This window comes from Littorina saxatilis, linkage group LG4 (assembly GCF_037325665.1).
Source record: "Littorina saxatilis isolate snail1 linkage group LG4, US_GU_Lsax_2.0, whole genome shotgun sequence".
NCBI classification, from domain to species: Eukaryota; Metazoa; Mollusca; class Gastropoda; order Littorinimorpha; family Littorinidae; genus Littorina; species Littorina saxatilis.
The window spans coordinates 42,975,400-43,001,162 of NC_090248.1; the positions used below are offsets into that span (position 1 = coordinate 42,975,400).

Here is a 25,763-nt window from a genome sequence, read left to right on the forward strand (position 1 = left end):
ATAACGTGCGCCACACACAAGACAGAAGTCGCAGCACAGGCTTCATGTCTCAGTCACCCAGTCACATTATTCTGACACCGGACAAACCAGTCCTAGCACTAACCCCATAATGCCAGACGCCAGGCGGAGCACCCACTAGATTGCCAATTTTAAAGTCTTAGGTATGACCCGGCCTGGGTTCTAACCCACGACCTCCCGATCACGGGGCGGACGCCTTACCACTAGGCCAACCGTGTATGTGCGTATGAGTGTGTGTATTGTGTGTATGAGATTTGTGTGAGTCAATGTGTGTGTGTGTGTGTCCGTGGGTGTGTGCGTGCGTACATGCGTGCGTATGTACATGTGTGTGTGTGTGTGTGTTTGTAGGGTTGGTTTGTGTTTGTGCGTGTGCGTAAGTGTATGTGTGTGTGTATGTGTGTTTGTTTGTAAAGGTGTGTATGTCCGTCTGTCTATATGTGCGTATGGGGGTGTGTTTTGTGTGTACAGTGAAGTGTGTGTGAGAGAGTGAGTGAGTGCGTGTGAGTGAGTGAGTGTGTGTGTATGTGTGTACGTGTGTAACTTGGGTGTGTGTGTGTGTATGTGTGTGTGTGTTCGTGTGTGTGTGTGTTTGAGAGAGAGAGAGAGAGAGAGAGAGAGAGAGAGAGAGAGAGAGAGAGAGAGAGAGAGAGAGAGAGAGAGAGAGAGAGAGAGAGGTTTGTCTTTCGCTGGGGTATGCAGTGCCTTGGCGTTGCACATCTACTTAATTTTTTATTCTTAAAATATGCAGTAGGTGTGAGAAACATAACAATCCTTTCAGAGATTTGTATGCATCATTGTTGTAAACTCCCTTTTTTTGAGCTCGAGGACAGTCAAGTTAACATGAACGGGTAGTGCTCTTTAAGAGCTGTTTTGTTTGCAGAGGAAACTTTGAAATACATGACAATTGGTGTCATCGCCGATTAAAGATTGCAGTATGCACACGTCATTGTAAATATCATGAGCCATTCATTGCCAGGAGCTTGGAGTCCAAGAACTTCCAGAACATCCCACGTATGTATGGAGAACAGGTGTCCGATACTGTTCTCTCTGTCATCAACTGGAGTAAACTGGCTCTTTACTCTCAGGATTTTCGGCGGTCTGGAGGAGTAGGTTCCCCACAAAAATTGCATACTGTTGTTGTTGTTGTTGTTGTTGTTGTTGTTGTTGTTGTCGTTGTCGTGTGAGTGTGTGTGTGTGTGTGCAGTAGTCTCTGAACATATCTGGTCGCAAATGTGTCCCTTCATGCCCGGAGCTCTCATGGTGACCTTGGTCTCAGTGTTCCTGTTCCATCCTTCCGTGAATAGTAGTTATGCTGTCAGTTTTCAACGTATGACGTTCTGGGGGGGTCGACGGAGGGACGTAGTGGCGGTCTGCTCTCTGGAAGGGACGCTCACTCAGTCTGGCTCCGTGACTTCACAGTCAATGTCGTTAGTAGGGGGCATAGTAGGTAGTGGGTTGCGTCCGTTGGCTCGAGACAGAACCACTACTGAACACAGTCGACGTGATTCAGCAGAAGTGCAGTGTCATCTTCCGAAGGAAGCCTACCGCAACGACCCGACATCCCTCCCTGCAGCGTCTTTAAAATCGACAAGTCTGGCAGCGGAACAAAATTCAGATGTGGTTGGAGCAGTGAGTGCGAGGACTGGGCGGTGTGAGAGCACACCGGCACAAGGAACAGGTGTTAGGACAGCAACAACAAACAAAAACAAAAACAGCATATCAAACCGAGTGTCTACCAGGGGTGGGGTGAGGGTGTCTTATAAGTGGGGTTAATTGTATTGCACATAACACATCAACATGGAAACAAACAGCTAATAACAAAAATGAATGTGTTTTAATTGTGGCAAAACATATAAGTCTGCTGGGTTAGCATCGAATTACTTCGACAGAATCTCATTACACAGATCTACGAACGCATCTCTCGCTACGTCACTGAGGGCCCCAAAGGGTTTAAAATCGTGATCGTGATTTGTGTTTTTTGACCTTTCTGTGACCGTGATTGCCGAAATTTCCATTTCTGTGATCGTGATGGGACTTTGCCCGTGATCCGTGATGACAAAAAAATCAAGTCTCGTGATCGTGATTGTCATTTGTTTTCGTGATCGTGATGGGCATTATTGCAAAACATTTTATTTTCAACGTACATTTTTCACAGCTGTATCACTCTATGAGTATGATCCTCTATTCGTCAAGGAGCTAATCCCGATTGAAGGGAAGCAACAACACATTCAGAAATATGATTTTGACAGCGATTGCTTCCCTTTAAGAGAACCAATCACACACAAAAAAGAGATCCAATCAGAAGGCGAATTGCAAAAGTCTGCCAAACTTCATCCAATGGAAGGGCTTCGTGCTAAAGTTTTGAGTGCATTCAGTCAAATTCGAATTCGAAGATCAAAAATGGCGTGCAGCGGTACTGTCCAGGGGGCAAAGCCCCGTGGTGGGGGTCCAGGGGGCGAAGCCCCCTTGGTGGAGGTTGCAAGGGGGTTTCGCCCCGTTGAAGCTGAACGTTTTTTGATGTTTCTGGAGGGAAAGGAAGCCTCTCCTTGAACGAAAAAGGTAAATTCGACAGCAAGCTGTATAGGCAATGAAGAAGAATTGAGATTGTAAGGACTCATACTTTTCATCACAAAAATCGTTGAAGAAAAATGTCTTTCGAAAGGGGGTGAGAGGTGCGATTTCTCCTCGGATTTCATGATGATCCAGATGCAACCCCCCCCCTCCCTCCCCCACAAAAAAAAGAAAAAAAAGCGTTTGGGAGGTACATACTTAAGCCAGGGGGGGGGGGGGGTGCGCAACCCCCGTAACCCCCCCCCCCCCCTAGTCCGGCCCTGTCTATGTTGCTCAATGACTGTTCTGAATGTAGGCAAAGATCTTGAAATTTGTTAAAGATCTTTGAGTTTGATTGAGATCATTGACATTGTCGACATTGCCACGTCCGGCTGTCACTCGCTCAGTGTGACCTCGAGTCTGATCGAGTCTGCGTGTAGCCAAAACCGAAACAAGAAATGTGTTTTTCATCCCAGCAACGTGGACACGCTTGGCATAGATTCTAATTGTCGCTTCTTTGCTTGGATTTATTTTAGCGCCTGTAAACTTATCAACAATGGGTTAAATTCAGGAACTATGGCGGGGAGACGTGCCAGTTTGGGTCACTTGATCCTCATGTCAAAGTCGACCAAAGTCATGTTCGTTTGGGATTTTGTTATTATAGACTCTACCATCACACATACATGTACTTTAATTTCAATCCACCCAATAGTTTTTGAGAAAACGGGTTTAAAAGATTTAGCTCTGGAAATGTGAAATTGTGCAAGTATATATTCATGTGTGTGAGTGAGGGTGTGGGAGTTGAATGTGTATGAGTGTATATTCCTTCACCCACCTTCATGATTCCTAGACTGACCTTTAGTCAGGATTATAGACTCTACCATCACACATACATGTACTTTAATTTCAATCCACCCAATAGTTTTTGAGAAAATGGGTTTAAAAGATTTAGCTCTGGAAATGTGAAATTGTGCAAGTATATAATTATTCATGTGTGTGAGTGAGGGTGTGGGAGTTGAATGTGTATGAGTGCATGGGCGGATTAGGGGGGGGGGTTACAGGGGTTCCGGACCCCCCCCCCCCCCCCGGCTGTCAAAAAAAAAATACTAACTTTAAAAGAAATAATGAGTGGCTGCTGACGCCAGTTGATCATGTTTAAAATCAAGGATAAGCCATAAATTGTTCATAAAATAGCTAAATCTCTTCAGCTTCTGGGGGGCTAAGCCCCCCAGCCCCCCCAACAGGGCCTTGCCCTGGACCCCAGGTTGTAAACCCCCCCCCCCCCTCTGGCTTAACTGCTCCGCCCCTGGAGTGTATATTCCTGTGAGTGTCTGTATGAGAGAGAGAGAGCAAGAGAAAAAACAATGAAAACAACATTCTTGTTACTGATTACAAATGTGTGTATGAAAGAGAATTAAAAACAAATAATAAAAAAGTGCAACAGTTGTCACTTTGTGTTGAATAAACAATAGATCCAGAGGAGCGAATAACTGTGTGGTTGTGTTTACTTTGACACGTGCTTTCTGTACCTGCAACTTTTACCGTGACCGTGATTTGCCATTGGTGTTCGTGATCGTGAAAACAAAAATCAAGGTAACTTAACTGTGATCGTGAAAGCTAAAATTTCCCTTCCCGTGATCGTGATGATACCCCCCCTTTGGGGCCCTCGTCACTGAGTCGCTCATCAGTCATGTTACCTAAATACAAGTCTTTCTGAGTCTAAGCCTGATCTAGATTGACATATTTTATCAGATATTATTAAAAGGCAAAAATAATTGACATACTGTCAAGGTATGTTTTATGACTGAAAACATTTACAGCTAGGGGATTGAAAGTAATCCAATCAAAAGAGGCCTTTGGGCAAAATTTCCATCATAAAACTTCTTTGACATTGTGTTTAACAGTGACAACAACAGGTGGTCTTTTTTCAAGCGAGGTGTCCGCAATCCGCATGGAAAAGTATACCTCTTCATTTATCTACAGCACTCGATCCTTTCTCCTATTTTGTTTATGTGTGTGTGTGTGTGTATGTGTGTGTGTGTGTGTGTGTGTGTGTGTGTGTGTGTGTGTGTGTGTGTGTGTGGTGTGTGGTGTGTGTGTGTGCGTGTACGTGTGTACGTGTTTTAGTGTGTTTACGCGAGTTCAAGTGTGTGTGTTTGTCTGTGTGGTTGCTACCATGCGTGTGTGCGCTCTTGTGTGTGTGTGTGTGTGTGAGTGTGTGTTTGTGTGTGTGTATGTGTGTGTGAGTGTGTATGTGTGTGTGTGTATGTGTGTGTGTGTGTGTGTGTGTGTGTGTGTGTGTGTGTGTGTGTGTGTGTGTGTGTGTGTGTGTGATTAGCACGAATAATGTTGGATCACATTCAAATTCGACAACGTCAGGCATCTAACAAGTAATATGGAAGGAACTGAAAGGAAGTCTGTCTTTCCATGCACGCATGAGATAGGATTGCTTTACATGGTTCTAAAGTTCACCTGAGCGTGAACTGTTGCGGCCATTTCGGTAATTTAGTTTTTGTTGTGAGCTGGTCTCATTTTTGTCAACAGATGAGCACAGTTATGTTGTTGTTGATATCAACATTACCAAAACGTTTACCGCAAACGTCACACTGAGCGCTTTGCGTTTATTTAGTTGATTAACAGTGAAATACAGGTTTGCTACGTACTTGCGCAGAGGTCCCCTTCGAAACCGTCCACACAGCCCGCAGCACAATAACCGTCTTCATGACGACAGTCACCTTTGCAGTTCCCACAGTTCTGTAAACATCCTTCGCCGTACGTGCCCCCTTCACACGCTGAAACACAGCACGGATGTAACAGCATGTTGCAGGTGACACAACAGAAAGCAGAAAAACTCGCACACTATCAAACCAATCGACCATTTAAACTACCGTCTGAGAGGCAGACAGTCTGACAGTACAAAACAAGACACAGCGTTTGTATCGCATGAGTTTTGATCTTTTTACCGGAAGAGATCGCACACAATTCGTCTTTGTAGAAGATGATCGCCAAAACGATTTGTTTATAATCTGCCAACATATTCTGCTTTGGTTCATTGCAGTTCTTTCGCTTGCTTATGAGCTGACCAAAAATAAACAACCGCATGTGTAACTTACTCTCATTGCAGAAACCCGACTCTCCGGGAAGGAATCCTGCTACACATCCCTCCACACATCTGCCTGTGTCTTGTTCACAGGATCCACCACACTTCATGCTGCAGTTCAGATCACAGCTGGCTCCGTACCTATTCCCGATGCAAACTGAAAAGATGAGCAGGCATTTCAGTTAGGGCCGCACAATTGTTAGAAGCGGCGTTAAAATGAGCCTGTTTCATGGTTACGTCTATTTCTACAAAATAAATATTCATGGATTTCAGTTGCGCATTTCTTTTTAGTCAGAAAAAGCATTGATGCTGAAGAATACACATATTTGCAATTGAGAAGCAGCCTAACTTACGTTTGCGTCCGGCGGTCTGAATTGTCCAGTTTGGGTGTAAAGATAGAAAGTCTTTTGAGTTAGAGCTTTGAAGCGTTTTACTGACTGCCGACGTCAAGCGACATCATTCACCCATTTTGTTTAAAACCGATGTCACCAGACACGTCATTTCTTCACTAGCAAGCGCGCCAAATAACGGCCCTAGACGTTGTGCGTGTTGCTGTGAGTGACTGTTAGCCAGGCCAGATATTCAAGGATGATGGCCGCCCTGTTCGGTGAAGTGACGGATATAGGTGGTCATTTAGCCAGAGTATGAAACAGGGGAAGACGGAGAAAACATAGACACTGTAGACATTTACCTTTACACAAAGGTGGCTTGAACTCGGGCTGACACGAGACACACGTCCCAGTGAAAGAGTCGCACTGGTCACCTCCATTGCACTGACCACACGGCTCTGAGCAGTTGTCACCATAACCACCATTCTGACAAGCTGTAAACGAGATTGTTCAAGCAAGGTAAAACTAACAAAACACAAACAAGTCGCGTAAGGAGAAAATACAATATTTAGTCAAGTAGCTGTCGAACTCACAGAATGATACTGAACGCAATGCCATTTTTCAGCAAGACCGTATACTCGTAGCATCGTCAGTCCACCGCTCATGGCAAAGGCAGTGAAATTGACAAGAAGAGCGGGGTAGTAGTTGCGCTAAGAAGGATAGAACGCTTTTCTGTACCTCTCTTTGTTATATTTAGTCAAGTTTTGACTAAATATTTTAACATCGAGGGGGAATCGAAACGAGGGTCGTGGTGTATGTGCGTGTGTCTGTGTGTGTGTCTGTGTGTGTGTGTGTGTAGAGCGATTCAGACTAAACTACTGGACCGATCTTTATGAAATTTGACATGAGAGTTCCTGGGTATGAAATCCCCGAACGTTTTTTTTCATTTTTTTGATAAATGTCTTTGATGACGTCATATCCGGCTTTTCGTGAAAGTTGAGGCGGCACTGTCACGCCCTCATTTTTCAACCAAATTGGTTCAAATTTTGGTCAAGTAATCTTCGACGAAGCCCGGACTTCGGTATTGCATTTCAGCTTGGTGGCTTAAAAATTAATTGATGACTTTGGTCATTAAAAATCTGAAAATTGTAAAAAAAAATAAAAATTTATAAAACGATCCAAATTTACGTTTATCTTATTCTCCATCATTTGCTGATTCCAAAAACATATAAATATGTTATATTCGGATTAACAACAAGCTCTGAAAATTAAATATATAAAAATTATTATCAAAATTAAATTGTCGAAATCAATTTAAAAACACTTTCAGCTTATTCCTTGTCGGTTCCTGATTCCAAAAACATATAGATATGATATGTTTGGATTAAAAACACGCTCAGAAAGTTAAAACGAAGAGAGGTACAGAAAAGCGTGCTATGCTTCTTAGCGCAACTACTACCCCGCTCTTGTCAATTTCACTGCCTTTGCCATGAGCGGTGGACTGACGATGCTACGAGTATACGGTCTTGCTGAAAAATGGCATTGCGTTCAGTTTCATTCTGTGAGTTCGACAGCTACTTGACTAAATATTGTATTTTCGCCTTACGCGACTTGTTTTAACTTTCTGAGCGTGTTTTTAATCCAAACATATCATATCTATATGTTTTTGGAATCAGGAACCGACAAGGAATAAGATGAAAGTGTTTTTAAATTGATTTCGAAAAAAAAAATTTGATAATAATTTTTATATATTTAATTTTCAGAGCTTGTTTTTAATCCGAATATAACATATTTATATGTTTTTGGAATCAGCAAATGATGGAGAATAAGATAAACGTAAATTTGGATCGTTTTATAAATTTTTATTTTTTTTTACAATTTTCCGATTTTTAATGACCAAAGTCAAAAATTAATTTTTAAGCCACCACGCTGAAATGCAATACCGAAGTCCGGGCTTCGTCGAAGATTACTTGACCAAAATTTGAACCAATTTGGTTGAAAAATGAGGGCGTGACAGTGCCGCCTCAACTTTCACGAAAAGCCGGATATGACGTCATCAAAGACATTTATCAAAAAAATGAAAAAAACGTTCGGGGATTTCATACCCAGGAACTCTCATGTCAAATTTCATAAAGATCGGTCCAGTAGTTTAGTCTGAATCGCTCTACACACACACACACACGCACACACACACACACACACACACACACACACACGCACGCACATACACCACGACCCTCGTTTCGATTCCCCCTCGATGTTAAAATATTTAGTCAAAACTTGACTTAATATAAAAAGGAAACATTGTTTTTGTGTGTGTGGAGAAAAATGTGTTTATTGTCCAGTGCATTCGAAAGATGAATAACGGACCTATTGCTACAAACCTTAATTAGTATAATCTTGAGACTACAAGTTTGAGCTCACTCACTGTTTCTGAGTCTAAAACTTGTTGTCGTCATTTTCACGAGTTTTCATTCACAGCCACCTGGGAAATAAATATCATGTTTCCCATGCAATAAATCCCGGTTCCCATAGCTGTAGAAAGCAGGTTTTACATGGATAATCAAAAGCAAACCCAATAGAAACGCTCGGGGATTCTTCGGCGCTTTTCATTGACGTTTCGCCAGACCTAGACAGACGACACTACTCTGCAAAGTTCCAAAAACGAACTGGCAAACTGGCAAAAGTAAACACAAAACAAAACTATTTCATGAAAGGTCATACATTCATCACAAACAAATGAAACCTAGCGATATGTTTGTCTTCTTACAAAGTCATGGAGTGCGTGTATCTGTGTTTCGATACACAGACGTTCGGAGAAACACGAACGTCAGTTCAAACCAAATGACCCCTGACACACACATTCTGACCCATGCACAAGACGTATCGATAAACGAAGCGCAAATAAGAAATAATAATAAAAGCAAAGAACATAGCAAGAAGATATGCAAAAATCAAACAATGCCAAGCAAGCAGAATGACAGGTCTAATGAAAAACAAAGAGGCAATGAGTCGGAAACAAAATCGCGATTCTTTCCTTGCTGCACGACGCAAATCTTCTGTGATCTTTGACACAACGTAGCTTCCACATTCGATCACTAATCGTAATATTTACAACTGAAAACCGAGGGGGAGGAATACTGAGAGGAACCTAGAGAACTGTGCATTGTCAAACCTGACATATGTACTTATCTCAACATTTTAGGAACTCAAAACACAGAAAGTTGCTTTCATTCGCCAGCTTTGATTGCAACAACGTGGTGGGGCTCCAAAACGTGTACATGTATTATCAAAACGGAACTCGTGTTTCAAAGCATAGCTCCCTGTGTTGATTTGGCACTTATTTTCTCACAACCAAAATGATAACCAAAACGATGTTTGGTGGTTTGTTGTCAGACCAGCTTTTTTGTCGGTCCTCGGGGGGCAAATCGACTTTTGTTTCATATTTATTGACCGCGGCCTTCGGACCGACGAAAAAGCTGGTCTGTCAACAACCCATCAAACATCTTATAATGTCCAAAACTTTATGTACAGGCAAAACAGAAAAATGGAGATAACTCTTGGTTACTAAAGAGGAAGCGTGTAAAATTATGTTCGTATACCAAGCCTGCTTTCCGCAAACAATGTGTATGAACACAAGAATGCCTTCTTTTGTTGGTAGAAGAGCACGTAGAGGATTGGTTTAATATCCGAACTTCGATATTTGTCAACTTAACGACTTACCCCCGAAAAACAGAACTACCACTATTTGAACTACTTGCATGAAAACCTTACGAATACATGTAGGCTACACAAGTCGTTTGGTTTGTTTAAACTTACTCCTTTCACAAAGTAGATCAGACGGGTCAAATCCTGCTGCACATCCGTTAGTACATGTTCCGTTGATGTGATGACAGACATCGCTAGTGTTACAGTGACCACAGACAGAGCTGCAGTTGTTGCCATATTTGCCGGCGTCACACACTGTTTGAACACATTGTGCCCCAGCGATTAGTCATGCAGCAGCAGTCAGTGTCAAAAATATAAATGTTTGCTGCACACGATCAATTTGTCTGTCTTGGTGTCTGCGCGTGCGTCTATTTGTGTCTTTTTTTATTTATTTTTTTATCTGCGAGTCAGTTCGTTTACCTGTTTTTATGACTTTTTATCGTGATGCTGATTTGTTCTTATCGGAAACATACAGATCCAAAGCGTTGTATCGATTCTGCACTCTTGTTTAAATTCATTTTGAAAAACAAAACCTAAATGAAGTCTTACCCTGTTTACAGTTGTCTCCCTGCCAGCCAGGCTGACATCCGTTAGGACAGAGGCCTGATACCGCGCTGCACGTGTCACTGTCTGCACACTGTCCGCACTGCTCAACACACTCAGCGCCGTGCAAACCATCTTTGCAACCTTTGAAACACAACACAATATACCTTGTCAATTTGTAAATGACACGTCGTTATCGCCACAACTCCCAAACGTCAACAATTCGCTAAAAACTCACATTGACAGCAATGCTCTGTATGTTTACAAGCATTTTTGCTCTGTTCCGGATTCCTTAATGTACTGAATTGAACGATCACTTTTACAGCCAAACAAGTGAATGCAATTACATCTCACAATTGCATGAAGTTAAACAAGTCGCGTTAGGCGAAATTACTACATTTAGTCAAGCTGTGGAACTCACAGAATGAAACTGAACGTAGTCCGCCGCTAGTGCAAAAGGCAGTGAAAGTGACAAGCCTGTTTGGCGCGGTAGCGGTTGCGCTGTGCTTCATAGCACGCTTTACTGTACCTCTCTTCGTTTTAACTTTCTGAGCGTGTTTTTAATCCAAACATATCATATCTATATGTTTTTGGAATCAGGAACCGACAAGGAATAAGATTAAATAGTTTTTAAAACGATTTCGGAAATTTAATTTTGATTATAATTTTTATATTTTTAATTTTCAGAGCTTGTTTTTAATCCAAATATAACATATTTATATGTTTTTGGAATCAGAAAATGATGAAGAATAAGATGAACGTAAATTTGGATCGTTTCATAAATTTTTTGGTTTTTTTTACAATTTTCAAATTTTTAATGACCAAAGTCATCAATTAATTTTTAAGCCACCAAGCTGAAATGCAATACCGAAGTCCGGCCTTCGTCGAAGATTGCTTGGCCAAAATTTCAATCAATTTGATTGAAAAATGAGGGTGTGACAGTGCCGCCTCAACTTTTACAAAAAGCCGGATATGACGTCATCAAAGACATTTATCGAGAAAAAAAAACGTCCGGGGATATTCCCAGGAACTCTCATGTCAAGATCGGTCAAGTAGTTTAGTCTAAATCGCTCTACACACACACACACACACACACACACACACAGACAGACAGACACACACACACACATACACACTCACACACACACACAAACACACACACGCACATACACCACGACCCTCGTCTCGATTCCCCCCTCTATGTTAAGACATTTAGTCAAAACTTGAGTAAATGTAAAAATAAAATAAAATAGATAAAACAAAGAACACGTAATCATTTCAATTCCAGCATTCATTTTTGTCTCCCATATATTTTATCGTGGAATTGAGAAAATAATGTAAGAGTTTTTATCAAACACCACTTGTCAATTTCAATATATCAGTGGAATTTAATTCCGCCTTCATCTTATTGCAGAAACGAGTCATCTATCCCATATCGGTCACAGCCTCTGCGACATGGCCATTAGATAGCGTCGTGTCAGCACCGTCTATACCATCCTGACCTCAGGTCAAACTGAGTTCGGCTCATTCTCTCCCTGACAGGATGCCTTGAGTTTTCTTGTCTTCTTACAAAGTCATGGAGTGCGTGTATCTGTGTTTCGATACACAGACGTTCGGAGAAACACGAACGTCAGTTCAAACCAAATGACCCCTGACACACACATTCTGACCCATGCCCAAGACGTATCGATAAACGAAGCGCAAATAAGAAATAATAATAAAAGCAAAGAACATAGCAACACACACACTGGCAAGGAAACCGATTTTTGGCTCACGTAAGTGTAGCCTATGCGATGCTAAACTTTGTCTGTCTGTGCGTGCGTGCGTGCGTGCGTGCGTGCGTGCGTGCGTGCGTGCGTGCGTGCGTGCGTGCGTATGTGTGTATGTCTGTGGTAGAAACTTTAACATTTGACTAAACACCAAAATACTCACTTCACCTGGTCATTTTTCAAGCACCATCTTCAAAATATTGAATAATGATCAACATTGTGTCGGCATGTGTGTAGTACCGGGTGGTGGTTTTTTTTTTGAAGGGGTACAAGCAGTTGACTGGTTTGTGTCGTGTGTGGTATGTAGACGGCAGGTCAGGTGTCAAGACCAGGTCAGGGGTCGCGCGAAGGATTCTGGTATATATTTATTCCTCAGTTCTCACCTCTGCATTCGCCGATTAGTCCAAGCAAATAAGAGAACAACGTTGAAGTGACAATGACTAGGTTTAAAATGTCCCTTATCAGAAAGTTCAACCTCAGTCCTTTGATGTTTATTAAACACATTTTCATATAAAGTTGGCGCTTCATATGGAAAAGTGGCTTTGAAATTGACCCTAATCCTTCTTTGGGCTCTGTAAATGTCGTTTGGGGCTATGGTTGTAAAACGGTATCTACTGGTCACCCCAATGTATAAACTGAAAACTGCACCAGAACACGCAGAAAGGATTGTATCTGCCTGATGTCTGATGCTTTTCAAAATCCCCAACCACTAACACCTTCAAAACGGACATTAACTGACACTGTTGTTTTTCCCTATATAATCCTTACTATTTTTCCGAGACGTCGTCGTGTTGTGTATTTAGCTTGCCACAACCTCATACATGGTCCTAAAAGTTAAAGTTGAAGAAAATACTAAAGATAAATGAACAAGCTGACGCAGTGTCATTCGCACCGTGAATCCCCCCATGGGAACATACTAAAGTCTGGTTCCAAATAGGCTCAATTTCCTTCTATTTCTTTGTATTTCTGCCTCGTAGGGGTAGGGGTGTTCAAACCAAAGGCACCTTTAAACCAAAATTCAAATCACACATCTTACAATACTAACACACTCAGCAGTGAAAGGGTGTCTGCTGGTAAAAAATTCCAAACAATCCTAAAAGTACTTCACTACTAAACGTGCTTTTAAAAAGAGCCGTTATTTTTCCCTCTATAATCAGTATTGTGTTTTCTGCGAACATGTAGTCTATTTAGATGGTTGTCATGTGCACATGAGTTGCTGAAGCGTTTTCAGTTGGGCATATGTCGAAAAGCAAAGAATTAGCCCTTTGAAAACCATCAGAACTGTCACACAAAAATAACATTTACCTATCTCACCAACTGACCAAACATAGGGCTTTTCCTTATGTATTATGTATTGTCGTGTTTTTTGTAGCATACTTGTGAAAACAGCCACCACTGTTGTAAATGATACTTTAAAGAGCATTATTTCATTTTTACAGTTGAAGGACAACCTGGACTGCCGTATATTACAGCTGTTTTACAATCAGCCAAAATTTTCTTAACAAACGTATGTTAAGAACAACTCCCATAGTGAAATTGAAGGAAAACAAAGTGAAAATCCCCCTGCCATAGAGGAGCTAAAGAATCAACAATAAACGACTGCATGGATAGCTTGATGCACGAATGCATTGCGGACATGTTTGTCTCCAACCAAGAGAAAGTTCCAAAAAATCCCTTTTGTGCTTCTTATTATACAGTGACGTCAAAGACAGCCTTTTCTGCTGTTCATACATTCAGGGGTTATGGTTACACTAAACGACGTAGTTGTAGCCATACTGCCATCCAGATTTATTTTTTCCTTGCGAGCAGTCACAGGGTGTTTGTGCTGTCTGCCAACCGTTAGATGACCCCGCCCAAGTCTGTTAAGGGACCGTTTGACCGTTATAGAACGCGTCTTTTTGATTTTTTAGCACATTTGGAAACGGTTGATTTTTATCCCTACCATTGTTTCCAAACATTATATAGGAATGTTTTGTGAACAACGGATAATAGCCGCTACTCGCATGTGTAGCAAAAGTGAGCGTACATACTCACCCTGGTCGTCCAGCCGTTGTCCGTTGCCCGTCTTTATCTGTCTGTACTGAACATTACCTTTGGATATTTCTCCAACGCTATGAAGTGAAGAAACACCAAATGTTGCAAAATGTTGTATGACCCCAAGAGCTCAAAAAAGATACTTGAGAACCTTGACCTTACCATAAGGTCAAGGTCACAGGGAGAATGAATGTGGTCTAAAAACTGCAAAATTTCACATTGTGCCAGTTTTCTGGAAAACAAATTAAAAACAGCGGGCTTAGTTTTGTATGGTATACAAGAAAAAGAAAGCCTTATCTTCTGATACCATTTTGGTTGACCTCGCTTCAATGTCAAGGTCAGAGGAGCCCTTCAAAGTTGAATTGTAGACATATTTTGATGTGAGCTTGCCCCTTTAACTTTACTATGGACGATATCTCTTACAAACTTAAACACTGAGTGGGGCGTTTGTTAGAATTTCATAGTGAGCCACATCTGGTCACATATCGTTAGGGTCAAGGTCACATTGACCCCTATGAAAAATGTGACCAAGCCGGGTAAAGAAATCCATGTGTCTTGGTAAAAAATCTTAACAAAGCAAAGCCCATGCGACTCTCATGCTTGACCTTTGTCTTAAAGTGACCTTGACCTTCAGGTGACCTTGAAGGTGAAGGTCTAACAACTGAAGCTGGCAAGGACATTGTACACTATTAGAACTGGTTTACAGATTTTTCCTACCAAATTACACATGACCTTTGGCCAAGGTCAAGATCATCAAAGGTCACACATCACAAGGCTATCAATTCAAGACATAGGAAGCATAAACATACTTATTGGCACTTTCTACAAAGAGACATTGTCACTTTTAGTGATTCAATTGCCCGTTTCAGTCACATTTCATAAGGGGCAAAGTGACCTTGACCTTGATGATATGTGACTAAATGTGGCCCAATATCAGTATATAACATGTGCCCCACACAATTATGAAGTTTGAAAGATTTTTTTCATAGTTCAGGGTCAAGGTCACTTCAAAACATGTATACAATTCAACTTTGAAGGACTCCTGTGACCTTGACATTGAAGCGAGGTCAACCAAAATGGTATCAGAAGATAAGGCTTTCTTTTTCTTGTATACCATACAAAACTAAGCCCGCTGTTTTTAATTTGTTTTCCAGAAAACTGGCACAATGTGAAATTTTGCAGTTTTTAGACCACATTCATTCTCCCTGTGACCTTGACCTTAAGGTAAGGTCAAGGTTCTCAAGTATCTTTTTTGAGCTCTTGGGGTCATACAACATTTTGCAACATTTGGTGTTTCTTCACTTCATAGCGTTCGAGAAAAATCCAAAGGTAATGCCAGACAGATGAAGACGGGCAACGGACAACGGCTGTACGACCAGGGTGAGTATGTACGCTCACTTTTGCTACACATGCGAGTAGCGGCTATTATCCGTTGTTCACAAAACATTCCTATATAATGTTTGGAAACAATGGTAGGGATAAAAATCAACCGTTTCCAAATGTGCTAAAAAATCAAAAAGACGCGTTCTATAACGGTCAAACGGTCCCTTAACAGACTTGGGCGGGGTCGTCTGACGGTTGGCAGACAGCACAAACACCCTGTGACTGCTCGCAAGGAAAAAATAAATCTGGATGGCAGTATGGCTACAACTACGTCGTTTAGTGTAACCATAACCCCTGAATGTATGAACAGCAGAAAAGGCTGTCTTTGACGTCACTGTATAATAAGAAGCACAAAAGGGATTTTTTGGAACTTTCTCTTGGTTGGAGACAAACATGTCCGCAATGCATTCGTGCATCAAGCTATCCATGCAGTCGTTTATTGTTGATTCTTTAGCTCCTCTATGGCAGGGGGGTTTTCACTTTGTTTTCCTTCAATTTCACTATGGGAGTTGTTCTTAACATACGTTTGTTAAGAAAATTTTGGCTGATTGTAAAACAGCTGTAATATACGGCAGTCCAGGTTGTCCTTCAACTGTAAAAATGAAATAATGCTCTTTAAAGTATCATTTACAACAGTGGTGGCTGTTTTCACAAGTATGCTACAAAAAACACGACAATACATAATACATAAGGAAAAGCCCTATGTTTGGTCAGTTGGAGAGATAGGTAAATGTTATTTTTGTGTGACAGTTCTGATGGTTTTCAAAGGGCTAATTCTTTGCTTTTCGACATATGCCCAACTGAAAACGCTTTAGCAACTCATGTGCACATGACAACCATCTAAATAGACTACATGTTCGCAGAAAACACAATACTGATTATAGAGGGAAAAATAACGGCTCTTTTTAAAAGCACGTTTAGTAGTGAAATACTTTTAGGATTGTTTGGAATTTTTTACCAGCAGACACCCTTTCACTGCTGAGTGTCTTAGTATTGTAAGATGTGTGATTTGAATTTTGGTTTAAAGGTGCCTTTGGTTTGAACACCCCTACCCCTACGAGGCAGAAATACAAAGAAATAGAAGGAAATTGAGCCTATTTGGAACCAGACTTTAGTATGTTCCCATGGGGGGATTCACGGTGCGAATGACACTGCGTCAGCTTGTTCATTTATCTTTAGTATTTTCTTCAACTTTAACTTTTAGGACCATGTATGAGGTTGTGGCAAGCTAAATACACAACACGACGACGTCTCGGAAAAATAGTAAGGATTATATAGGGAAAAACAACAGTGTCAGTTAATGTCCGTTTTGAAGGTGTTAGTGGTTGGGGATTTTGAAAAGCATCAGACATCAGGCAGATACAATCCTTTCTGCGTGTTCTGGTGCAGAAAGAGTTTTCAGTTTATACATTGGGGTGACCAGTAGATACCGTTTTACAACCATAGCCCCAAACGACATTTACAGAGCCCAAAGAAGGATTAGGGTCAATTTCAAAGCCACTTTTCCATATGAAGCGCCAACTTTATATGAAAATGTGTTTAATAAACATCAAAGGACTGAGGTTGAACTTTCTGATAAGGGACATTTTAAACCTAGTCATTGTCACTTCAACGTTCCCTTCACTAAAGTGGCTAAGATGCCTGGACTAGATGCGGGGAAGAGGATTTCATGTTGTTCGGTTTCTAAGCTCCAGAAAAGTAAATAAAGAAGATACCAAAGGGAGATTTCCTACAATTTGATCTGCACAGCGTTTTTCCAATGTCCACGCGAGGAAGAGCTGTCGAAAGCGCAGTGTCGATCTGGCAGCCATATGCCGGTAAGTACAGAGACAGATCTAGTGTCTCACACTCTGATAACGTGTCACCTACTGTTAATCCGTTTTGTTTTAATTTCGTTTTATTATTAAAAGTACGACTCCGCCTGAGTGCCTACCTCGCCGAGAAAGTTTCTTCGCAGGCGCGACAAATTTGCCAAAGTCAGTAAAAATAGTACTAAAATCAAAGTCACTGTTCACAAATGTCTCTGTCAAGCTTTCTTTACTTTCTTTATTTGGTGTTTAACGTCGTTTTCAACCGTTCAAGGTTATATCGCGACGGCTCTGTCAAGCAGACTATGTCGAAAGAACACACGTAGCTAATAAAAGATATACATTTTCTACATTGTACGCTAGAAACTTTACATTACCGGGATGGTCGGGTTTGTCCTACTTCTTGTTTCTTTCTGAGCGCCGCACATTAGTGCTTAATCCTTGGCTGTTGTTGTGAGAGCGTTGTGACCTCTCACCTTCACCCCAAAAGCGGTGAAGTCTGCTGTGACCCAGTGCCACGGCTGTCACGACGCTCGTCACGTGCAAAACGCTGTGATCTGTCAGTGGACTGCTCCCGAACAGGGGAATCCCCGTGTCTCCCTCTTGGCTGCCATTGGCGTTGACCTTTGCCCCTGTTGTTATGGTCGGCTTGTCGCTCGGCTGGCTGTCTCTGCGTGGTTGGCTCCCTTGTTTCGTCTGCAGCAGCATCGGCGTAGAGTCTTTGACCTTCTCTCGGTTGCACAACAAGCTTTCCTCTTTTGAAAAAAAGCCACGTTTCCCTCTCTTTTGGCTTCAGCGACAATCTTGGCCTGGTTTCTCGTCAAGTCGTTCACAGCCCTCACTCCCTTCTTGAAGAGACTGTCTCTGTATTGTTTGTTGGTTAGGATAGACATTTTGTCTTTCCAACGACAGAACTTGACGATCATCGGTTTGGGCTGGCCATCTCTGCTTTCTCCCACTCTGTGTGCACGTGCTATGTCGTCTGGAGTCCACTTCTTTTGTCCTTCCACACTGTTCAGTACATCTGCCACAGCTTTGGCACAGGCATCGTAGTTCTCATGTTCCTCTCTATCGGGCACCCCATACAGACGCAAATTATCACGCCGTGAAAACTCTTCAAGTCTCTCTATTTCTGTGTGAAGTTTGCTCATCTCATCTTGCACGCTACTCATAGCAGAAGAAAAGTCGGCGATAATTTCTTTGTTTTCCTGATTGGAATTGAACAGATATTCCACATCGTCTTTGTTTGTGTGAACTGCCGTTGTCAGTGTCTGGTAGTTCGACTCCAGCTTGTCACACCTTTTGTCTATTGCATCATATTTGCTTGTCACAACTCCAATATCTGTCTTGATAGAACTCAAGTCTGACTGTATGTGATGCATATTGGTTTCCAGACTCTCAAACTTCTCTCCTTGTTGCTGAAAGGCTTTCAAGATTTGTACTGCCATGTCAGGAGCTATGCAAGTGTCGATGGCAGAAGGTACCGGCGTAGTTTGTTTACTCACAGTTTCAGGTTGTCTGTACTGGTTTGATTCGTTTGTTGTGTCACTTTTTATATTTAGTCAAGTTTTGACTAAATATTTTAACATCGAGGGGGAATCGAAACGAGGGTCGTGGTGTATGTGCGTGTGTCTGTGTGTCTGTGTGTCTGTGTGTGTGTGTAGAGCGATTCAGACTAAACTACTGGACCGATCTTTATGAAATTTGACATGAGAGTTCCTGGGTATGAAATCCCCGAACGTTTTTTTCATTTTTTTGATAAATGTCTTTGATGACGTCATATCCGGCTTTTCGTGAAAGTTGAGGCGGCACTGTCACGCCCTCATTTTTCAACCAAATTGGTTGAAATTTTGGTCAAGTAATCTTCGACGAAGCCCGGACTTCGGTATTGCATTTCAGCTTGGTGGCTTAAAAATTAATTAATGACTTTGGTCATTAAAAATCTGAAAATTGTAAAAAAAAATAAAAATTTATAAAACGATCCAAATTTACGTTTATCTTATTCTCCATCATTTGCTGATTCCAAAAACATATAAATATGTTATATTCGGATTAAAAACAAGCTCTGAAAATTAAATATATAGAAATTATTATCAAAATTAAATTGTCCAAATCAATTTAAAAACACTTTCATCTTATTCCTTGTCGGTTCCTGATTCCAAAAACATATAGATATGATATGTTTGGATTAAAAACACGCTCAGAAAGTTAAAACAAAGAGAGGTACAGAAAAGCGTGCTATCCTTCTTAGCGCAACTACTACCCCGCTCTTCTTGTCAATTTCACTGCCTTTGCCATGAGCGGTGGACTGACGATGCTACGAGTAAAATGGCATTGCGTTCAGTTTCATTCTGTGAGTTCGACAGCTACTTGACTAAATATTGTATTTTCGCCTTACGCGACTTGTTCCTTCGTTATGCTTATCCGGGCCAGCAACATTTGTAGCGTCTGTGGTAGGTCCTGGGTTCATTTTAACGTCGCCACAGCACAGAAAGTAGCTTGCAACAAACACAAACCAAAGAATGTCCAGTCTGCCCCTAGCGCGTATCACTTGGACACGCATTTTGAGCCATGAAGCTCAGGTAGGTTGACACAAACCGGCCACAGCTGACACGAAAGCACAAGTTATGGACAGGCATATTTCTTGATCCTCTTGGTTTTTACACCAAAATGAAAAGCAATTCAATCTCTCTTTACTTATTGTAGAAAAAGTATTTGATTATATCCACAACCGCAGTAATTAGCAAAAATGTGACATGGATCATCAGAGCAACAATTTTCTGACTGCTCGCTGCGGTAAGTACATCTCAAGCGCCGGGAAAACTGTGACGGTTCCCCTACGCTTTGTGTTCGGTGCCCTGACCCTTTGTGTTCGGTTCCCACTCGGTTCCCACACGCCAAAATTCGCGGACAAGATCGAGGTACTGTCACCCAAAACATCCATTTATGGTAGTATTACGCAATGTTGCTCTCTGAGAATGGTCTTGTTAGATCTGTGAGTGTTTACACTACATGCCTAGGTGCTGTTGGATTGAAGGTTTTTGATATTTTAGCCGTTATTAGGTAGAATGCCTTCCACTTTACTGCAAAACTGCATAATTCGTAGCATCGGCAAGAAATATCCTACCAAAAATGCCTGCTTGGAACTGTCGTTGGTCCAGCAAAAAGTTCAACATGTCTGTAGCAGACAGCCCAAGTTTCAAGATTGTAGGGCCATCCAAACAGCCGTAATAATAAAAACAACAAAAGTAGTCAGTGAAATTGGCTGTGTTCGGTCCCCCCACACTTTTGTGACGTAGGCGTGACGGTTCCCATAATTCATTGTGTCGGTCCCCACTTTCTGTGTCGGACCCCACTTTCGACCTAATTTCTCTGTGACGGACCCCACAACCAGCCTATTTTGTGTCGGTCCCCACACCTTCTTGGATTTATGACTTGCCGGTTACTTGTATCATTGTATTCATTGAATCTAATTGTCTCGGAGTTATTTTTCAGCAAAAACCGGCAAGGCAGCACCTTTTGTGATACCAAGTAAGTCAGATGACATCAGTATGTGTGTGTGTGTGTGTGTGTGTGTGTGTGTGAGAGAGAGAGAGAGAGAGAGAGAGAGAGAGAGAGAGAGAGAGAGAGAGAGAGAGAGAGAGAGAGAGAGAGTTGTGTTTCCGTACCCGCGACAGCGTTTTTCCAGCGGCGCGACGAAAATCAAGCACATAGAAAATGACCAGGAGTGTTTCCACACGCGCGACGCGTTAGCGGCGCGACAAGCGGCAAGCGACGCGATTTTTTTGAAAGGGTCCTGGAGCGATTTTTTCGCGTTGTCGCGCGGCAACGCGGGAGTTTACAGATTTTACCGCATGTTTAAAACGCAAGTACGGAAACACGTCACGCGTTTGCGCGCGTTTTCTTTTGTCGCTGCCGCTGTCGCGGGTACAGAAACAGAACTTACCGCGAGTACGACACTACCGCGAGTACGACACTACCGCGAGTATAACACTACCGCGTGTCACACTACCGCGAGTATAACATTACCGCGTGTCATTTTATGACTTCCATGGCTGAAGGCAAAGGTTGAAATGTTTCCTTGAAATATGAAACAAAAAGGCCTGGTCTGTTCTCTGAACACTAATTCAATGTTTGTCATGCAAACCAAGAACTCAAAACGATCAGAACACACCATCAGAATACATATAGAATAGGTTGCTTCCAATCAAAGTTAGAACACAAACTCACAAGAAGTAAGTTTGCATGCGTTCTCTCTACGGTTATGGTACTCGCGGTTGTGGTACGCGCGGTAGTGTGACACGCGGCAGTGTTATACTCGCGGTAGTGTCGTACTCGCGGTAGTGTGACACGCGGTAGTGTTACACGCGGTAGTGTCGTACTCGCGGTAGTGTGACACGCAGTAGTGACGCTCGCGGTAGTGTCGCATAACCGGAGTGATCTGGAAAGGTGTCAATCTCTCTCGCTCTCTCTCTCTCTCTCTCTCTCTCTCTCTCTCTCTCTCTCACTCTCTCTCTCTCTCTCTCTCTCTCTCTCTCTCTCTCTCTCTCTCTCTCACACACACACACACACACACACACACACACACACACACACACACACACACACACATACTGATGTCATCTGACTTACTTGGTATCACAAAAGGTGCTGCCTTGCCGGTTTTTGCTGAAAAATAACTCCGAGACAATTAGATTCAATGAATACAATGATACAAGTAACCGGCAAGTCATAAATCCACGAAGGTGTGGGGACCGACACAAAATAGGCTGGTTGTGGGGTCCGTCACAGAGAAATTAGGTCGAAAGTGGGGTCCGACACAGAAAGTGGGGACCGACACAATGAATTATGGGAACCGTCACGCCTACGTCACAAAAGTGTGGGGGGACCGAATACAGCCAATTTCACTGACTACTTTTGTTGTTTTTATTATTACGGCTGTTTGGATGGCCCTACAATCTTGAAACTTGGGCTGTCTGCTACAGACATGTTGAACTTTTTGCTGGACCAACGACAGTTCCAAGCAGGCATTTTTTGGTAGGATATTTCTTGCCGATGCTACGAATTATGCAGTTTTGCAGTAAAGTGGAAGGCATTCTACCTAATAACGGCTAAAATATCAAAAACCTTCAATCCAACAGCACCTAGGCATGTAGTGTAAACACTCACAGATCTAACAAGACCATTCTCAGATAGCAACATTGCGTAATACTACCATAAATGGATGTTTTGGGTGACAGTACCTCGATCTTGTCCGCGAATTTTGGCGTGTGGGAACCGAGTGGGAACCGAACACAAAGGGTCAGGGCACCGAACACAAAGCGTAGGGGAACCGTCACAGTGTCACCGGTGTGATCTCAAGCGCCGGGAAAACTGAGAGAGAGAGAGAGAGAGAGAGAGAGAGAGAGAGAGAGAGAGAGAGAGAGAGAGAGAGAGAGAGAGAGATTGGATTGGATTGTTTAATTGTATAACCAGTAATTTGGTTTTTACAATGGTAAAAAAGAAGAGAAAAAGCATTTCACGTAATCGAATCAAAAGTATATATACATGATATTAAATATATTTGGCAGATGCTTGCAAATAAAGTCACCTCACCATATAAATATATACATCGTAGCAAGCAGTGTATTAACCAGGAAAACTTTCTGGTAACGGTAATACCGAGGGGTGCATTTTTCATGTCATGAATCAAACATCAAGTCTCTTCTGCCTCGCTTTCCATGCCAGGAATAGATATTTAGCAAAACTTACGACTTTTGTTTCGTCGCTACCTTTCAACAGTTCACACAGTTGAAGTTCGGGTGGTGAGTCAACAGGTATGCCAATATATCTGGTTATAATAGCCTGATACACTGGGCACACAAAGCATCCTCAGTTTTATTTGTACAAAAGGGGCATAGCCGGCTTGATTCCGAATGCGAAAAACGTTGCCTGTGTGCACTGAATGGAGAGACGCCAAGTCTGAACCTGCTGAGAGCTGTCCTGTAGATATTCACTTTTATAAAGTCTAAATAATGTTCTCGTCCGATCAGACTTTTGTAACTGTGGTAAAGTTCAAAACGAGGACTTTGTGACGAATGATTGAGCCATTTCAGACAAAACTTTTCACTTAATCGTTCTTTGAAGGTGCGCAGGAATAGTCTCTCATCTGCCACGCTTCCGAACTGCCACACAAGGCCAAAACCAAGCTCACACAACAAAGACTTAACACGTGTGACCCAGTTGTCATGGCCCCTTTCATGCATATTCAATAGGGACAAGTATGCCATCTTAGAAAATCTAACGTCCGGCTGCTTAAGTAAGCGGAACCAATATTGAATATTGAATGAGTGAGAGAGAGAGAGAGAAAGAGAGAGAGAGAGAGACAGAGAGAAAGAGACAGAGAGAGACAGAGAGACGAGAAAGATAGAGAACGAGAGAGCGAGAGAGAAAGAGAGAGAGAGAGAGAGAGAGAGAGAGAGAGAGAGAGAGAGAGAGAGAGAGAGAGAGAGAGAGATTTGTATAGCAAACATACCCCATACTTGCACCTCACAGACGTTGATGATGAAAACACCGTAATATTGTTCGGACCCCGCTTCATGTTTCTGCAGCCTGACCACACGGCCAGCGATGGGCGGTGTACAGGTCACGTCAATCGTATCAGTCAGATTGTCCAGAGCGGTAACGTTGTCATCAGCCCGGGGGAAAGTGTAACACGTCTGGCTGTCCACCTCCACGTGGATTCCTGACATGCGTCGCGGGGTAGCTTCAGTAAAAATGAACAGAACACATGTGCATGTAGTAATGAGGAATGTTCCATTAGTGTGAGTCAGAAAAATCGTCCACGACACACGAAGCACGGTGAAGATTAACCTTGACCGCGCTTCGTGGGTAGTGGACGACCCAGAGCCTCACCAAGTCGTCTTTATCTCTGACACTCTTTGGAGTTTTTAATTGAGACTTCGTGTAGGCCTAATCTCCAATCACCTTCCCATTGCCGAACTCTTGCAAGATGACGTAATTTGAACTACACAGTCCGGATGACCCATACGGAATAACGTAAGGCAATTTACGTTGAATATTCTTATTCGGATGGCGTGGGTCGTTTACGACCCATACTTTGTAAAGAGGTGGCAAAACTTTTATCCCTGTTCAGATGGCGTGTGTCGTGTACGAACCATATAACTAATACTTTTTACATCGAATCCTTCTTTGGAAAGTATGGGTCGTACACGACCAACATCATCCGGACTGTGTAGCTCAACACGTGATCCGGTGAAGTATCAATGAATGAAATATCAGAACTCGCACGCACTTCCTACAATAAGAGCACACTCACACCCACACACAAACACACACACACACACACACACACACACACACACACACACACACACACACAGTATGCACATACACACAACACACTTAGTCGTTAGAGAGGTGCTTTCGGAGCTGTCTTTTAAGCATGTCCTGAATTGGACGAAGTCGACTTCGCGTAGCTCACTTCGCGAAGCTTCCGGAACGAGAATTCGTCCCTTAAAGGCACACTCAGCTTCCCGTAAACCATCTCAGACACTGTCAGGCACACAGTACAAATACCCTTTCGTTTAAACAATCACCGCTGGAGAACATCCTACGTGCCCTCCGTAAAGAGCGAGCAATTTTCAAAGAATTTATTTTTTTTTGCGTGATCAGACAATCGGACGGCTCGTTTTGGCGCTAGACCTAACTTTTAGAATCTAAATAATCAATTGACAGCTTGTTACACAAACATTCTTAAATCATAAAAGAATTCTTTTTTTCATCAAGACAAGATCAGTACAATTCGAAGTTTTGAAAGTTTTAAAAAAGGGATCCCGGAAGCGTGTCTCGCAAAACGTGCTTCTCGAAGCAGACGAATATTCTGCATGTCACCAGTTTCTTTGAACGGTCAACCTCCACCGCTGAGTTCGTGTGACTCGCAGTCGTTTGTTGCGTTTTAGATTCAGGGGTACACAATAACGTGCTATTGCAGATACAGCGAGTCGCATTGAAATCACAAACTGACTACTAAATTGTGAAAAAAAGGAAAGTGGATCACACGGGTTCACGATGGCTCAGGGGTTATATAAACCACGAAAACAGGTGTGTGGTTTACGCGAGCTAAATAGCCATTCAAACGAACTGTGTCATTCTATGCTATTCAGTAAATGCTATTACAAGTGGGTTCGTTAAGGCTAGAACTGCTTTTTTCATGAGCAGATTTAAATCGTTCTGTAAACCATTTGGGACGGACTGGGGCTTTAATTGAACTAATTTCAGCATAGCTTCGCGCGAAGTCCAAGGGAATGCACTCTGCTCTTTCTAGTGTGATTTCTCCGTCCATCTTGAATCAAAAAGCACTCTTCTGACCAAAAAAAACCAACTTCGTTGCAGAGCTACGGCGTATCTTTGCGTGTCAAAACTTGCGAAGCGAAGTAGGGTACAAAGTACTTCGCCGTAGCTGTGGGTTTTCGGTATAAAGACTTCTCGAAGCTTCGCCAAGTCGACTTCGGGCTCAATT

General features: G+C 42.3%; 1 protein-coding gene across 1 annotated transcript; it reads right to left on the reverse strand.

Moving 5' to 3' along the window:
* Positions 1-1,412: 1,412 nt before the first annotated feature.
* On the reverse strand, positions 1,413-24,551 carry LOC138963677 (multiple epidermal growth factor-like domains protein 10). Its single transcript, XM_070335525.1, has 7 exons — positions 23,757-24,551; positions 10,255-10,392; positions 9,817-9,960; positions 6,360-6,491; positions 5,682-5,825; positions 5,232-5,360; positions 1,413-1,504 (listed from the first exon to the last, which is right to left on the reverse strand). Exons 1-7 carry the CDS (start codon positions 23,971-23,973, stop codon positions 1,413-1,415), a joined length of 996 nt encoding a protein of 331 aa, XP_070191626.1. The 5' UTR covers positions 23,974-24,551.
* Between the last annotated feature and the right edge of the window lie 1,212 nt (positions 24,552-25,763).

Excerpts from the sequence above, each read along its gene's own strand:
- LOC138963677 (XM_070335525.1), bottom strand. The coding sequence starts at position 23,973 with ATGTCAGGAATCCACGTGGAGGTGGACAGCCAGACGTGTTACACTTTC. Across the intron at positions 5,826-6,359 it reads CAAGCCACCTTTGTGTAAAG|TTTGCATCGGGAATAGGTAC; the intron begins GTAAATGTCTAC and ends TCATCTTTTCAG. Across the intron at positions 5,361-5,681 it reads GTCGGGTTTCTGCAATGAGA|CGTGTGAAGGGGGCACGTAC; the intron begins GTAAGTTACACA and ends GCTGTGTTTCAG.